At 44.9% G+C, this 16,456-nt stretch overlaps 1 protein-coding gene across 1 annotated transcript in view; it reads right to left on the reverse strand.

Moving 5' to 3' along the window:
- Positions 1-16,456, reverse strand: part of ITGB2 (integrin subunit beta 2) — a 466,167-nt gene that overhangs the window by 138,353 nt on the left and 311,358 nt on the right. The window contains exon 4 of the mRNA XM_086955517.1: positions 12,809-12,869. Within this exon, the coding sequence (XP_086811643.1) occupies positions 12,809-12,866 (58 nt within the window). The 5' untranslated portion in view covers positions 12,867-12,869. The remainder of the gene's footprint in view (positions 1-12,808; positions 12,870-16,456) is intronic.

A 16,456-nucleotide genomic window follows, 5' to 3' on the forward strand; every position in this document is an offset into this window, starting at 1 on the left:
TGTGGTTACGCGGTGTAGAGTGTAAGTTAATGGCAACAGGGTTGATGATAGATTCTATAGGGTCATCTGAACTTTATTTCATTCTTGATAATTCTGGCTTTATGCCACAAAGGTCGACAAGACTTAATGTGAGAATACTGTTTACAGTCATGATATATGCCTATATTGCAAAGGAACCAAAAGCGTGTAAGTAATCAGTCTCAGACTCTGGATTCTCCAGAGGTCGGATCTACAGAAAGGTTTTCCCAGCCAGTAAGTACATTGCTTTTCCAAACACCCTAACCTGTTACAGCAGTGGAATAAGCCTACACAGGTCGGAAGCCCAGGAGAACTGGTAGATGGAAATGTGAGAGATCCTTTATGGCTGGGGCTGCGAAGCTCATGTCTAAGGGGTCAGCTATTGGTTTCACCGATGGACGGCTTCCTTCATTGTTGGTACTATCGTGCGAATACATTTACAACCAAAGAGCAACTGGACAAATGCTCCCTTTCCTTTTGGTTCTCTGGCTGCAAACTGGTATCCAGGGAGCTAGTTACAGCGCTACCAATACTTTATCCCAGTAAGCGCCATTTTGAGTCAGAGCTTTGGAGTGAAGCACTCTTGTTAAAGACTTCAGAGTCTTTATGAAGGGCTGAGCTACATTAACATCCAAACCACGCCTCTCTCTCTACCTTGACCTTTCTTTTTCCCAGGTTAGTATTATCTTCAGGGGTGTTCTTCCTCACTCTAGGATTGCGTTGTGGTAGGGAGGCGGATTCTCGCTGGTCCTGGGAAACCACAAAATGGCTTGAGTTCTGACATAATGGTCTGTTGCCTTGGTATGGAGAAAGCAAATGATTCTATATAATGGACTTTCATGCTGGTAATGATGGCCAACACAGGTTTAGGATTGAAGACCTTGGCCTGGCTCTAGCTCCTGTACAAGGAACTTAGGGAGATGGTGAATAGCGCAGTGTCAGACGTCTTACACTTGCAGTGTTGCATGCATCAGGGCTGCCCCTGTCTCGGCTATGTAATTTAAATAGAACATTTGGGGTGTTGGATTCGGCAAAATGCACTAGTGAGTGGCTTCTGCTAGAATGTAAATTCAGGGAATTGTATATCCTTATTCTCAGATGATGTACTATTGTATCTATAAGAAGATACTTTAGATCTATGGCAGATGTTTTGGCTTGAAGATCAATTCTGATCCTTTTAATTTGAACCCTTTGACACCTCGGACTTTGAGGGATAAGCTACTGCGCCAACTGAGATTCAAATATTTGTCACAATGGATAAGATGTGCTTTTTAAGTGCAATCTAATTAGAGCCCAGACTCAACCCCTAAATCCTGAATAACTCCTTTTTATATAGTATAGAGCAACCCTAGATAAAAAGATAAGCTTAACTAGATTGCTCTGTATCCTCCAACACACACCCTTTAGGATCAATAATGTTTTTTGGGGAGCTAAGAGGCAACCCTCTGGATGCTTCTTTGGCATGGAGTTGCTCTAAGAATTCTGCTGGCTACCCTACAGAGGAGCTTAAATGGAACCATCCCACCTGAGATTATGAGCATCACTTTCATTGGTTATAATGAATGGGTACATGATCCATTACAAGAGCCATCCCTGAATATCTACAGAGATGCTCTAGGAGGGGCGACTACCTGTGTGCTATTTACCGAAAGAGAGGAAGCATCTCCCAGCAGTGACAGAAACAGTGTCCAGGTTTGGAAACAAGCTACACACTATTTATTTATTTATTTATTTATTGTAGAGTTTTATATAGCGCGAACAAGACCCGTGGGTATCAGAGCGCTTAACATCAGAATAGTTAACTAACACAAGTGTTGACATTACAAGAAACAAACAGATATGAGGTATATAATAGAATGAATATGATTGTGTGACAATAGCGCGAGCAAGGCCCGTGGGTATCAGAGCACTTAATATCAGAATAATTAACTATCAAAAGTGTTGACATTAAAAGAAACAAACAGATATGAGGTATATAATAGAATGAATATGGTTATGTGACAATATATATGCAAAACAAAAACACATGTGCAATTCGCATTAATAGATGGGGTAAGGCTAAGCTTATATATCATATACCCATCTTCCCCGTCAAGGTGAGGTAGGCGATGGTAAGGTTTTGGCTTAACAAAGTGTTAACCTTTCTGAGAGCAAAGACCTTATGAGGTAGATAATAGTGTGGCTATGATTGGGTGGGACATTATATATGAGAAACACAGATACCGTGCAATTCGTATTTAGATGTGGGGTAAGGCTAAGCTTATATCATATGCCATATACCCCGTCAGGAGTGAGGTAGGAGAGGGTAAGGTTTAGGCTGTGCGATACAGATATATTATCACATTGCCCTTCAGGGCATTAGGTAAGAGTACCTCTGCGTCTTGTATAAATCGCCAGTCTTGGTCAACAATTAGCTTTCATATTATTTAAGTTGGAGCTTCTCCTTCTGAGAGCAGCCCTAAATCAGGGCAGCGTATCTATGCAAAGTATTTGCTCATCATGAGGCTCTTCACTTCCCGCTTAAATGATGCAATATTGCGAATCTTCCTAATGCTTGGAGGAAGAGAATTCCAGATTCTAGGGGCAGCTCCCGAGAATGCTCTGTCGTAAGTCTTTTTCTTTCGGAATCTGGCTGGCCACAATAGCAGTTCAACGGCACTCCGAGCTGGCCTGTCACCTCCAGATATCTTGATTTTCTTGGCTAGATATCTAGGAGTGTTGAAGTGAAGCGCTTTATGGGTGATACATGCTAACTTCATTTGGATTCTGGCTTCATAAGGTAGCCAGTTTAATGCTTTCAAGTGAGGGGATATATGATCAAATTTCCTTGATCCTGTGATCAGTCTTGCCGCTGCATTGAGGCAGGCTTTTAGCGGAGCTGTTGACATTTTCGGTAAGCCTGCTAAGGTCGAGCAGCCGTATTCAATCCTAGAGATAACAAGAGATTGGATTGCTAACTTTAGATCAGCTTCAGAGATGTAAGGTTTCATTTTCCTTAAGTAGTTAAGGTGGAAGCGGGCACTTTTGGCCATTGCATTAATGTGAGCTTTCATATCGAGGTTCTCGTCTAGGGTGATTCCAAGCGATTTAGCTGATTCGACTAATGTTGGGGTGCAGTTTAGTGCAGTCACTAGTTTGGTCCATTCCCTTATTTCCGACTGGCACCTTGGTGGCGAAATTAGAAGGAACTCTGTTTTGTGAGCATTTAGCTTCAAGTGATTGGTGGATAACCATTGCAATGCCCTTCCTAAGGACTCGTTCATCCGATCAATGTCTTCAACGGAGGCGACCTTTATGTAAATTTGCGTATCATCCGCATACATGTGGTAGGATATCTGTGCTTCTCGGAGAATTTCTGTGAGTGGTTCAACATACAAGTTAAACAGGTCTAGAGAAAGTGTCGATCCTTGTGGGACTCCTATTGTGTTGGAACATGGAGTTGAGGTAGAATGATTGACCAGGAATCTTTGTGTCCTGTTCCGTAAGAAAGAGTCGAACCATTTCAGCACATTTCCTGTTAATCCCATCCTATCTCGAAGTCTGGTCAGTAAGGCTTCGTGATTTACCGTGTCAAATGCAGATGACAGGTCCAGGAGAATCAGTAGGCACGCTCGATTTTGGTCTAGGGCTTGTAGCGCGTCGTCCACAATATGTAGTATAGCCGTTTCCGTGCTATGTCCTGCTCTGAATCCTGATTGGCAGTCGTCTAGTAAGGAGAATTTGGTGATCTGTTGGCTTAGTTGACCCTGCACACATTTCTCAATTAGTTTGGCCAGAAGAGGGATGTTAGTCACTGGACGAAAGTTATTTGGATCTGTTGCATCCGCTGTAGGCTTTTTGATTATGGGAACCACTTGACCTGTTTTCAGGCAGTCCGGGAGGATCCCTTGAGATAGTGATGCATTTATTATTTTGGTCCATATTGGAACCAGAATGTGGCTGATATCTCTTAAACATTTTCCGGGAAGAGGGTCTTGGTAGTGGTTATTAGGTTTAATTTCTGACAGCGTTTTGGCGATTTTATACTGGTCGTATAGTTTGAATGTGTCCCAGTTTGCCTCGTTTTTGGTCTTGGTACATTCTAATGACTGGATGTCATCTTTCGGGGGCAAAGGATGTATAGTGGTTGCCGCATTTGTGAGCTCTTCTTCCAGCGCTTTTGCCTTCTCTGTAAAAAATGTAGAGAATTCTTCACAGCCTAACGGAGTAATTGTGTTCTCTTGAGAGGATTTGGCTAGTTTGTTTGATTGGTGTTTAAGGATTTCAAAGAGTTTTCGTGGTCTGTTTTTGGCATTGTCCAATTCTGATCGGATAAATTCCTTTTTGGAATTGATGATCTTTTTGTTATACTGGCTTCTGATTTTTCTGAGAGCTTTCAGCTCCGGGGATGAGGGGTGTTGTCTCCATTTCCTTTCTGCCATTCTCAGTTTCCTTCTGTCTTCATTCAGTGATCCACTAAACCAAGGATTTTTTGTCTTCTCTGTGACTCTTTTCAGTTTTAGTGGCAGGGTGTTGTTGACGATATTTTCGACTGACGTAATGTAGTGATCTGTAAGCTCATTTACATTCTGTAGATGGTTAGGTGGCTTTAGGTCTCTCTCACATCTTTCAACCAGAAGCTCAATATTAGTTTCTTTCGTGTCGCGAGTCCATTTTTTAAGCTTAAAGGGTTGCACAGTCGTGCCCTTTCTCACTGTGGGTATCGCAAATGATATTGCATGATGGTCGGACCAAGCACAAGGGTCTATAGAACGGATTGATGCATTTTTGTCTCTTGCAATAATCCAGTCTAAGGTCGATCCTTTCAGGTGTGTAGGTAGCGAGCATGCTTGCGTTAGGTTTAGCTCGTCGAGGAAATCTTTAAGCTTATTAACCAGCTTATCGTTCTGGTCGTCCCAATGTAGATTAAAATCGCCTAGGAATATGTTATTTACATCAATACTGGGGTAGGCAGTTAGGATCTCCATTAACTGCTCTATGAACTTTGCGTTGTCACCTGGTGGATGGTAGAACGCATGCAAGTTGCATGTTTGATTGCTTGCCGCTTTTAAATTAAGCCCTAGGTATTCGCATTATTCTAAGGGGTCAGCTTGAATTTCTTTGACCTCAATCTCCGATCGGTGAATGCAGGCTATACCTCCTCCTGTTTTTCTTGGTCTGTCTCGTCTGACAATGTTATATTGAGGTGGTACTAAAAGATCCATGGTTGGAGCAGATGATTCCGTTAACCAAGTTTCAGTCAGGATTGCCAGATCAATTTCCTTATTGATGATGAGGGCTGCTATATCTGATGCATGATTTGTTGCTGATCGACAATTGAGTAGAAGGCACGACAGGGGTTTCCCTGATTTACTGAAGTCCCTATCAGTGGATTCAGTTGTTGTTAACTGGACTTGTTGTAGAATGCTGAGGTTGGGTTTTCTGCTGTTCTTTCTGGATGTTCTGTTGGAATCGATTGCTACTGTTTTGATTATCTCCTCACTCCCGAGGTCAGACGGTTCGTATGTTTGGAGTAAACCAAGTATTTCCTCTTGCGTCAAGGATTTCGTTCTATGTGGTTGATTCAATCTGTTAGCTAGTGCCAAGGCCCTCCCATTAAACATAATATTTGAGGAGTGTAGGACATTCTGGATATTCGCGATCTTAGAGTGGGTGCTTGCCGTTATCTCAAGGATTCTTCTAATTGCTTTGGAGGTGTTACTAGCTTCTAGTGCTAGGTTGCTAACCAGCTTTTGGAGCTCTTTAATATCTTTCTGGTTTCGGGCCGATTTCTTAGGTATGTTTGTCCTGAATATCCGGGGTTTGCATTCAGTTCTTCTCTGTTTTAGATCAGTACTCCGAGCCACAGTCCTTTTCTTTCTCTCCCTTGATATATTGTTGGTTCCGAGATTATTTGGGTTGACAAGAGTGGTATCAGGTTTCTGTGAAGCCAGTGGTGGTGTTTTTGTTGGGGAGAGTCTACAAACTCTCAGTATTGTGCTTGAAGTATGTGACAGAGTGTTGGTTTCTGCTGTTTCTTCTGTTTTCTTCACTTCCCGGTTCACATAGAGTGCTTCCCTCTGGGTCAGTGGACACTCTAGACGTGATGTCTCATCATTTGGTGGTGAAGCCAGTGGGGATGTTTTTGTTGTAGACAATCTACAAACCTCCAGTATTGTACTTGAGGTGTGTGGCAGAGTGTTGGATTCTTCTGTTTTCTTCGATTCCCAGTTCACATAGAGTGAATCACTCTGGGTCAGTGGATGCTCCAAACGTGGTGTCTGATCTTTTGGTGGTGGTGTTTGTTCTTCCCTTCGACGCTGGTCATGCTCTGCCATTGCATGATTAATGGTTCCCTCTGTCCCTTCAACCTCCTTCTCTGGTAAACTCGAGTCACATTCGATAATATCTCTCGGGCTATTGGTTTGTTCGTGGAGGCCTTCATATCTATTGGCGTCCTCGGTCGTATTAACGGTGTTATTGTCAGGGGTGTGTCCTGCTGGAGACTGGTGTTGTGGATATCTTGGCCCCTCCAGTGATTCTTTTACCATTTGAAATATCTTTTCAAAGTTCTTTAGTTCGTTGTCCCCAGCTTGTATTAGCACTATTCCAGTTTTGTAAATGGTTATGCATAAGTCTGCTCTGCATCTTACTGAAGATGCGGTCATTATTTTTGTGCCATGTGGGATGTTTCTCGTAGATTTTATGGAAAGCATTTTTATAATGGCATTACGCCATTGAGCCGATTTCTTTGTGTAGAATATCAGGTCGTTCAATATTAAGCCTTTAGCTACATTAAAATAAGGGTCGTAAAACAGTTTGTCCGGATTTTTTCTTAGGGTGTTGTGTTTGAATTTTTTTGCAGCAGCTTTGGATAGTTTAGAGGGGTATTCTATGTTCAAGGCATTGGAGCCAGCAGCAGCAAGGTGCCTTTCATCCATCTTAATTCCGCGTTAAGTGGAGGTAGAGATAGTTATCCTCCTTCTAGTAATTATTTACTTCAGTTATTCTTTCAATGATAATGGTGTTTCCTATTAACGGTTGTTAAATTAGTTCGCTCTTGATAAGCTGTGTCTTAGGTATTCTGGTATAACTTAAGTTATTTCAATATGTCCACAGTTTCGATTGTCCTTTCTCTATTTCCCTAAATTCTAAACTTCGATAGTCCTTTCTCTATTTCCTTTAATTATCAGCTTCCCTTTCCTCCTCCGATAAGGGACTGAGACATTCCTTTCACTATTTGTTGTCTCTCTGTGATAGTCTCAAGTTGTCAGTTCGCTGTTCGTCACTTTTTGTCTGCTCTGGCCGCCATCTTAGGGTCAGGCATGCCGTAGCAATCTCATAGCTTCGGTTTTATAAACATATTCCCCGGTAGCCGTGTGTAATCAGGTGGGGACCTTCCCTGTCCAGCCCCCCAGTCTGCTGGAACACCGACTGGGAGATCCAGAGCCTTTATAGTGGCTCTCTCCTCACCATCGCTTGTCCGTCCTTTATGTCTATGCTCCTCACCGGTGCCGGGTTCCCGGTATCGCAACCAGTATTCCTCACGCCGCTCCGGTGGCGCAATCGCGGTTCCTTGCGCCGCTCCCCTGTTCCTGCGCCTGTTCCCGCACAGCCGCTCCAATGACGAGCCCTGCTTCAGGTCCCCTGTCGCGGTACTCTCAGGCCATAGTTCACCCCCACTGAAAAACTGATCTATTTCCTCCGGACCTGCTTCCCGGCACACCGCAACCAGCTTCGAAAATGTGTCAATGGTCCGTCGCCTGGTCCCCGAGTACTCCTCAGCACTCCATTCGCCTGATCCCTTGGCCACAACAAACTCTCCGCATGCTAAGCTGCCCAGAGACCGGACAGGAGATCACAGTAAGAATCGGTCCTAATTTTTCCGATTTGAAGTCATGTGTCGCCGGTGTCAATGTTCCGGTCGAGGAAGGTGGACGGAGGGTAGGGCAGGCTGGATGGTTTAACAGGGATTTACACCCGAAGGTGATCCCAGAACCAGGAGCCCCCCAGTGCAGCTCCTCCTCAGGCGGCCATTTAGAATAATGTGACAGAGTTATCAAAAAAATTACCTGGTTGTGAAGGAAACTTCTGCATTACCTCAAGAGACTGAAAGGTTTCACATTGTAGGACAGAACTGTGATTTCAAAACTGAGAAATATGGGGGAAGACGTGCTAGGTGTCTAATGACGTGTAACTAGAATGAGAAATTGACTAAGCAGATTGGGAACAGGTGATTATTGACCCCAGGGAGAAAGCAATACGAATAGGGTTTCATAAGATAATTCGTGTTTGAGCAGCTACAATATGCTGGGGTCTTTCTACCCTACTTTACCATACCATATAGTTGTGTCCCTGCATTGCAATGCTCAGGAAATCTATTCATGAAGCTTTATAAAGAGTGAAGGGTGTTTGTTCTTATGGAGGGAAAGGTTATGTTGTATGAGATATGGAGAGATGACGACCCCCAACGCCTCCCCCATGCAGGGTAGAAGGCAGTGGCAATGTATGTCTTAATACAGATTCGGGGAAGGTATGAATCCCAAAATTCAATATATGATGTAGTAATATGGACTGGTGCATGGAGGCGTAAAAGGTTTTATATGAAGCCAGGGTTGCTCTAAGACGTTTAATATGATTTGGGATCCTTCGATCCAGTATTCTGGACTGGGTGATTGAAAGAACACGAGGGTATAGTAGTTTGTCTGTCTGGTCACATGTGCAAAGAGGATGTGTTGATTCCATCTGACAGTGGATTTTTTTTTATCCTTTAAGATGTATGAACAGTATCTTCAATGTTTCTACAGACCTATGTGCTTTAAATATAAAAGATAATTAAATGTTTCAATAATAACATTGTAGGATGTTTTCCTTTCATGTAGTATGCACACACACATTCTATCCTTATCCATATAGGCAATATATATTGAAAACATAACATGTGTATACATACTATTTTGACACGCCAACAATCTCTTTGCCCTGCTTTAATCATTAATATTGTACTTTGGCTGTTGTGTGGCCGATTTTCTACTTGGATTGTACAATTTGTAAAGACATTTAAATATTAAAAAATAGATGTGCTTGTTACTGTAATTTCCACACTGCTCTGTTTACTGTGAGTGCCTGTCTGCTTATAACAAATAAACAAGGAGGGATCGGGGGCAAAAAAAGGTGTAGCATAGGAGCCTCAAGGTATGTACTGCTGTGAAAACAAGAGGTGTGTTCCTGCAAGAAAAAGGGAGGGAGGTAAGGTCCTATACTGGGGGGAGTGCTCCTATGAGGAGGAAGGGCCGTCACACACTCCGAAGGATGTAATGCTTCATCATCGGGTAGCTCCTTGTTTGGCCAGCGCTGCAATGCCCAATGGGCCCAGCAGGGAGGCTCTTTTCCTGAGATCTTTTATCTGTGATCTTGGCCGATGATGAAGCAGATGTGTGTGATATGTGAGGTGCATAAACAGGGGTGAGTAGAGTGTGGGGATGTTGTGTATTAAAAATGACTATGGGAACCAGCTGAACCAACTTTAATTAACCGGTTCCATGTCATGATTAATAAGCATTTACAATGCAATGGTCTCGGCATTGTTAAAGTTAGAGCTATTGGCATTGCTCATGACATTATTTTTATTTATGTTTTTGTTTTTAAAACATAAATAAATAGCATTGTCATTTACAATGCCAATAGCTTAATCGCTCACAAATGCGAGACCTATTGCATTTGCACCCACACAGAGCCACACACACATACAGAGCCACCCACACAGAGTCATTCACATAGAGCCACCCACACACACAGAGAGCCACCAACACAGAGCCACCCACACACACACAGAGATACCCATACAGAGCCACCCACACACACACAGAGCCACCCACACAGAGCCACCCACACAGAGCCACCTACACACACACACAGAGCCACCCACACACACAGAGCCACCCACACATAGAGCCACCTACAAAAAAAAACCTACCCACACGGAGCCACACACACACAGAGCCACACACAAACAGAGAGACACACACACAGACACAGAGCCACATACATACAGACAGACAGAGCCACACACACAGACAGAGCCCCACACACCGACAGACAGAGCCACACACACAGACAGACAGGCAGAGCCACACACACAGACAGGCAGAGCCACACAGACAGACAGAGCCACACACACACAGACAGAGCCCCACACACACAGATAGAGCTCAACACACAGAGCCCAACACACACACACACACACAGAGCCACACACACACACACAGAGCCACAAACACACACACAAACAGAGCCACCCACACACACACAGAGCCACACACACACAGAGCCACACACACAGAGCCACACACACACACAGAGCCACACAGAGCCACACCCACACACACACACAGAGCCACACGCACACACACACACACACACACACACAGAGCCACACACAGGGAACAGAGGCCAGAAAAAACGCTCACAACGAGGAAACAGAGGCCAGAAAAAATGCTCACAACAAGGTAACAGGGGCAGGAAAGCAAGCACAACAAGGAAACAGGGGGCAGGAAAGCAAGCACAAAGAGAGGGCAGGAGAGCAAGCAGAACCAGGGAGTATGAGAGCAAGCACAACGAGGGGACAGGAGAGCAAGCACAACGAGGGGGCAGGAGAGCAAGCACAACGAGGGGGCAGGAGAGCAAGCACAACGAGGGGGCAGGAGAGCAAGCACAACGAGGGGCCAGGAAAGCAAGCACAACGAGGGAACAGACGCCATAAAAACAATCACAACGAGGGAACAGAAGCAAGAAGAGGCAAGAAAACGGGCGAAATCAGGGAACATTAGTAAAGACAGAAGGGCAAAAAGGAGACGCAACCTAAGAAACATTGCTTCAACTGCATTTTAGCTAAGTACGAAGCAAACGCTGCTACTAAAAATTACTCCCTTAAATACGTAATTTGTCAATATGACAATAAGCACTGCTCAAAAACGTAACCAGCGCAGATAAAATGGTCCTACATTATAATACTTTCACTCTTGCAATGCAAGCTGCGAACAACTTAGCTAAACTAAACCAGCAACCCGAAAAACCACCAACAACTTTAAAACCAGATGAACCACCTGGGTGCGTGAACGGGGAGAGGGCATAAAAGGGGAAAGGTGAGGAACTAGAAGCAAAACCTCTGCAAGGGTGAGTAGGTAACACCAGGAAGGGACAAAGGGAGTAAGAGATCAAAAAGGGGGCGGGGCACATACATATATATCTTCAGGTAGAGAAGTTCCGTGAAATATTGACACATTTGTAACAGCAGGCGTGCACCCACCGCTTGAGTGACGTGCTATGCCAGAGGTGTCTCGAAGCAGGTAGAGTGTCGTGCAGGCTGTGACCGGTCGTGGATGAGCCGTGCTTGTAGTTAGACTGGGCTGCCTGTCCAGAAGGCCCAACTCCCTCCCCCCCCACCGCCCCAGCACCGTTGTCTACGCACACATCCTCGGCTGCCGGAGCCCTCCATCCCAGTGCTTGGCTACACGGCATCCTCTTTGCTAAGTGCCAAGCCCGGCTTTAAAACCTAAATCTGTATTCAAATCTGACTGAAGATGTGTTCTGGTATTTATGAAAGCCTCTTGTAGGGGTACATTAACCAAACCGTGACAAGCACTTTGCAATCTTACTTTAAACATCTTAAGGGATGAGGGCTTGTTTATTCAAGGCGCCCTGGCCGCTTCGAGGTGCTCTGTTATTGGTCGTGCGCCTGGTGCAAGTCCCCCAACCTCGAGCGAGGGGCTAAGACAAGAATAGCGCTTGGCGAGGCCAGCAAACTTCGCTTGTTACTGTGGCACATAATTCAACAAGTAAAATATGTGGGTGATTGTGGTGTCCTCGCCTAAAATGATGAAATCCAGGTGTGACAAATTAGCCTCTCATTCTTTGAAGGTCGATAGAAGTCGCACCACTGAATTTGAGGACATGGACACATCCAATCACGGACTGTGTATACCAATAACGCACGCCATTGTCCCGCGAGTGCTGGGAGTTATGTTATGTTATGTTAATAACTTTTATTTGGCGCACAGCTGCCCCAGCGAAGGGGCGACGGAGGAGGGCTACGGGCAGAGGGAAGGGGAAGCGAAAGAGCGGGACGGAGGAGGGCTGCGGGCAGAGGGAAGGCGAGTGGAGCCGAGCAGCTCCAGAAAGAGCCGAAGTACGGCAGGGGGAAGACCGGGGGCAACCAGGCTGTGTTACAAGTTACTCGTGAGGATCTTCCAAACCAAAGACTTAACTGGGAACTTAGACACCATGCCGATCTAAGAACAGAAGTCCTGCAAGTCATGAAACTGAAGTCAGAACTACAGCTTCGAAGATCCGGGACTGAACCTTTAACTACAACCATCTTTCTCCGAGGCGAGGCAGAAATGCCTCGGAGAAACCAGCATCATTTTTGGATTCGGGGCGTGTTTTCCTTCTCTCTTCTTCCCATTGGCTGGAATGTAAAATTCCAGCCAATGGAAAGAGGAGAGGAAAAAAACAGAAAAAAAAGCTAAAAAACATCCCCCCGATTCCTGCTTGAACGGAGTGATGCCCCTCTCCTCCAATGGCTGGCCTCCGTTTAGGAAGCCAGCCAATGGAGAAGAGGGGCGGGTTCAAGCCCCCATACTGAAAAACTAAATTTCTCGCTAGCGAGACATGCACCTTGGCAGCTAAGTAATCCGTATCAGTAGCATACTACATATAGACAAATAAGCATTTGCTTTCAACCCATGCATGTGGGTAGCTCGTGAATCACACATACTAAACAGATGAAAGTACTAGTACAGGACGTACTCACCTGGGTTTAATGGAAAGAGCGCAACCAAGACCAGCCCAAAAGCCAGAAGATTCCTCATTTCCTACAAGATAAAATACAAACTTCATTCAAAGTACTTCCTTTGTATTGAATCTCATGGCTTGTAAGTGATAAGGACACATTTCCTGAGTCAAATCAAGAAAATTGAAAATGTATGATTGAAACATACTGTTGTCTGACTTCATGCTATTAATGTGATTTTTACTCAGAAAGTCAGATCCACCGAGGCTCTAAGCAATCATCAAGGAACAGGAACACTTTTGACAGACGCTTTTAGCATTTTCCTATCGAGAATTCCATACCCTACTGTTGTCAACGTCATTATGTCTTTTTTTAATAAGATACCACAGAAAAAAAGAGGAGAAAAACGGCGCCTTCCCTTATAACTTGGCAATGCGGTTCCCTCTCCACTTCCTCCTGAAGAACTCCTTCCGGGTCTACTGCTCTAGCAGATGAAAATGAATGGAGCTGTACGACATATAGGCAGTAGCAACAAGAAAGAATTTCTCGCACTTTTGTCACCGAGAAAAACTTTTATCTACTCAGTGTTTTTGGAGAGATTTTGTAATCTTTCACAATGGTGTGGCGTGAGGCCTGGGGAATACGGTGTGGAGTCAGACCTGTGGAATATGGTGTGTAGTGCGACCCATAGAAGATGGTGTGGAGTCAATCCTGTGGACTACGGTGTGGAGTGAGACCTGTGAAATATGGTGTGGAGTGAGTACTGGGGAATACGGTGTGGGGAGAGATCTTGGAATATGGTGTGGAGTGAGACCTGTGGAATATGGTGTGGAGTGAGACCTGTGGAATACGGTGTGGAGTGAGACCTGTGGAATATGGTGTGGAGTGAGATCATGGAATACGGTGTGGAGTGAAATCATGGAATACGGTGTGGAGTGAGATCGTGGAATACGGTGCGAAGTGAGACCTGTGGAATATGGGATGGAGTGAGACCTGTGCAATACGATGTCGAGTCAAACCTGTGGAATATGGTGTGGAGTGAGACCTGTGCAATACGGTGTGGAATCAGACCTGTGGAATATGGTGTGAAGTGAGACCTGTGAAATATGGTGTGGAGTGAGACCTGTGGAATATGGTGTGGAGTGAGACCTGTGGAAAAGGTGTGGAGTGAGACCGTGGAATATGGTGTGGAGTGAGAACTATGAAATATGGTATGGAGTGAGACCTGTGAAATATGGTGTGGAGTGAGACCTGTGTAATTTGGGGTGGAGTCAGACCTGTGGAATATGGTGTGGAGTGAGACCTGTGAAATATGGGGTGGAGTCAGACCTGTGGAATATGGTGTGGAGTGGGACCGTAGAATACGGTGTGGAGTGAGACCTGTGGAAAAGGTGTGAAGTGAGACCCTGGAGTGCGGTGTGGAGTCAGACCTGTGGAATATGGGCACTGGATGACTCACATGATGTGTCTGTGTTTTAGTTTAAATCTGTTTATTAGCAGTATCAAACAATTAATTCTTTAGAATCATCGTCAACCCCATGTAAAAGGCCCAAGGACGAACATACAGTCATCACAATGTACAAACCAAGAGGTCAACAATCATAAAAAAAACACGACTCCAACAGGTGTAAGTTAAGCGATACCCCAAGAAGTGCACCCCCAAAACAATCAACAATGCTCTACCTGTGCTTGGTGGGACCTTGAATCATGACTGGAGGAATGAAGAAGAATGCTCTCTCTGTCCCATATCTAACCCTCTCGTCCATCTCAGAACACCTATACAGGCAGGTCAAGATTCGGATCAAAGAACTGTGGCATACATTATGCATCGTGTCTTAATACAGTTCATAGTGCCTCATGGGGGACACACAGTGCATGGACTTCTATATGGGGTCAGTGGGGCCAGTATGGTCATTCCATGTTACTCATGCGGGTCAAGAGTTCAATGTCTGCAGTGGCCTGAATTGTGGTTTTTGATTCTTATGTATCGTCCCTTCACACATTTGACACCTTTTTTCACATATGTGAAGGTCTGGGGTTTCCTTTGCAGCTCAATTCTAAGTTTGGCGTAGTGCATGGTGTACTCACTTTCTCTGTGATGCAGGATCTTCTTCACCTCAGTGAACTTACACCAAGCCACCTACACTTTGACAATATAGTCTGGGTAAATGCTTATGACAGAGCATTAAAACTGAGCTATTGCTCCTTGGAAATAAGGCAATACCCAGGCCCATTATAGCATGGCCTGCTTAGGTAAACTACCCGATCCGGTAGAAACAGTAAAAAACTTTGGATTCTGGCTAGAAACAGATCTCTCTATGATCACACAGGCTAACAAGGTCACAGCAACTTGCTTCGGACTTCTCAGAAATTTGCGAAAAATCTTAGACAGAATTCCCACACAACTAAGGAAAACAGTGATCCACTCTCTGGTAACTTCGCGATTGGACTATGGAAATTCACTGTTCCTGGGGGCACCTAAATATGATACTCAGAAACTGCAGGTAGCCCAGAATGCTGCCGCAAGATTGCTGTGTGACATCCCTTCACAGGAATTGATAAAAAATGATCTACTTAGACTCCACTGGCTCCCAGCAGAGGCCAGAATAAAATTCAAGGTACTGGTCATCATACATGGAGCACGGCACAATAAAGCACCAAAAAAAGTAAGGGAGGCTAATCTTCTCTTATATTCCAAAGAGGAAGTTGCGATCTAGCACAGAAGAACGGCTAAAACAGACAGTCAGGAGGGAAAAATGGGGGGAAGATCTTTCTCCCACCTAGCTCCCAAACTCTGGAACTCCCTACCGCTTGAACACAGACTGATAGATGGAGAACTGCAGTTCCGCAAAAAGATCAAAACCTGCAATATCTTTAAGGCATAACCTGCCCATACTCAGTACCTGACTGCTCAGCGCTCGGAAGACCTAGGGCAGCTATGCGCTTTACAAATCTCTAATAATAACTAATAATTGAAACCAAAGAGGGTCTTCTTTCCTGGCAAGCTGTAGCACTGTGTAGCAGTGAAGTTAGTTAAGTCGTCTGTAATTACAGGTCTCAGGGTGGTTATTGGTGGAGGTACTGGGGCCAAGGGCTGGTGTGCTCTTTCTATCAGAAACGTGTCTTGGAAGCTAGGACATTCAAACAGGTTTGTAAGAACATTCCCAATGAAGACTTTAGGTCTGCCCATGCAAATTGACTCAGGCAGGCACTCGTGTTTACTGCTACATGAGCGCGCTTAATAATCTCAGCTTTTTCCTGAGATATCTGCCAGTACTTTCTTGATTTTAAATAACCTCATTGGTGATCCCTACATTGTCATTATGGGGTGGAGGTTCTCCGTTCTGCCTCATCAATGTGGGCATTTTGGCATTCTCTTCTCTTGGTGAGATAGTCTAGTCTGGTTGTGACCTGTCTTCTCCCCCAAGGATGGGCTCCTGACCAGGGCCACATGGCAGGGTTTGAGACTAGCAAGATGGCAGCCACAGCTGCCCACAACATTCACGAGTGCCTCCCCTGATGCAGGACCTGTTTTGTAGGAGCTCCTCCACCGCGCCTGTGGGCCAGTGGGCATGAGAGAGGGTTTAAGGGAGTGCTTGGCTCAGCAAGTGCAGCACAGGTGGGTTCCAAGGCTTATTGTCGCCTTTGTTGCCATCAGGGCTTTGAGGC

Source organism: Lissotriton vulgaris, chromosome 2_1 (genome assembly GCF_964263255.1).
Source record: "Lissotriton vulgaris chromosome 2_1, aLisVul1.2, whole genome shotgun sequence".
Lineage (NCBI taxonomy): Eukaryota > Metazoa > Chordata > Amphibia > Caudata > Salamandridae > Lissotriton > Lissotriton vulgaris.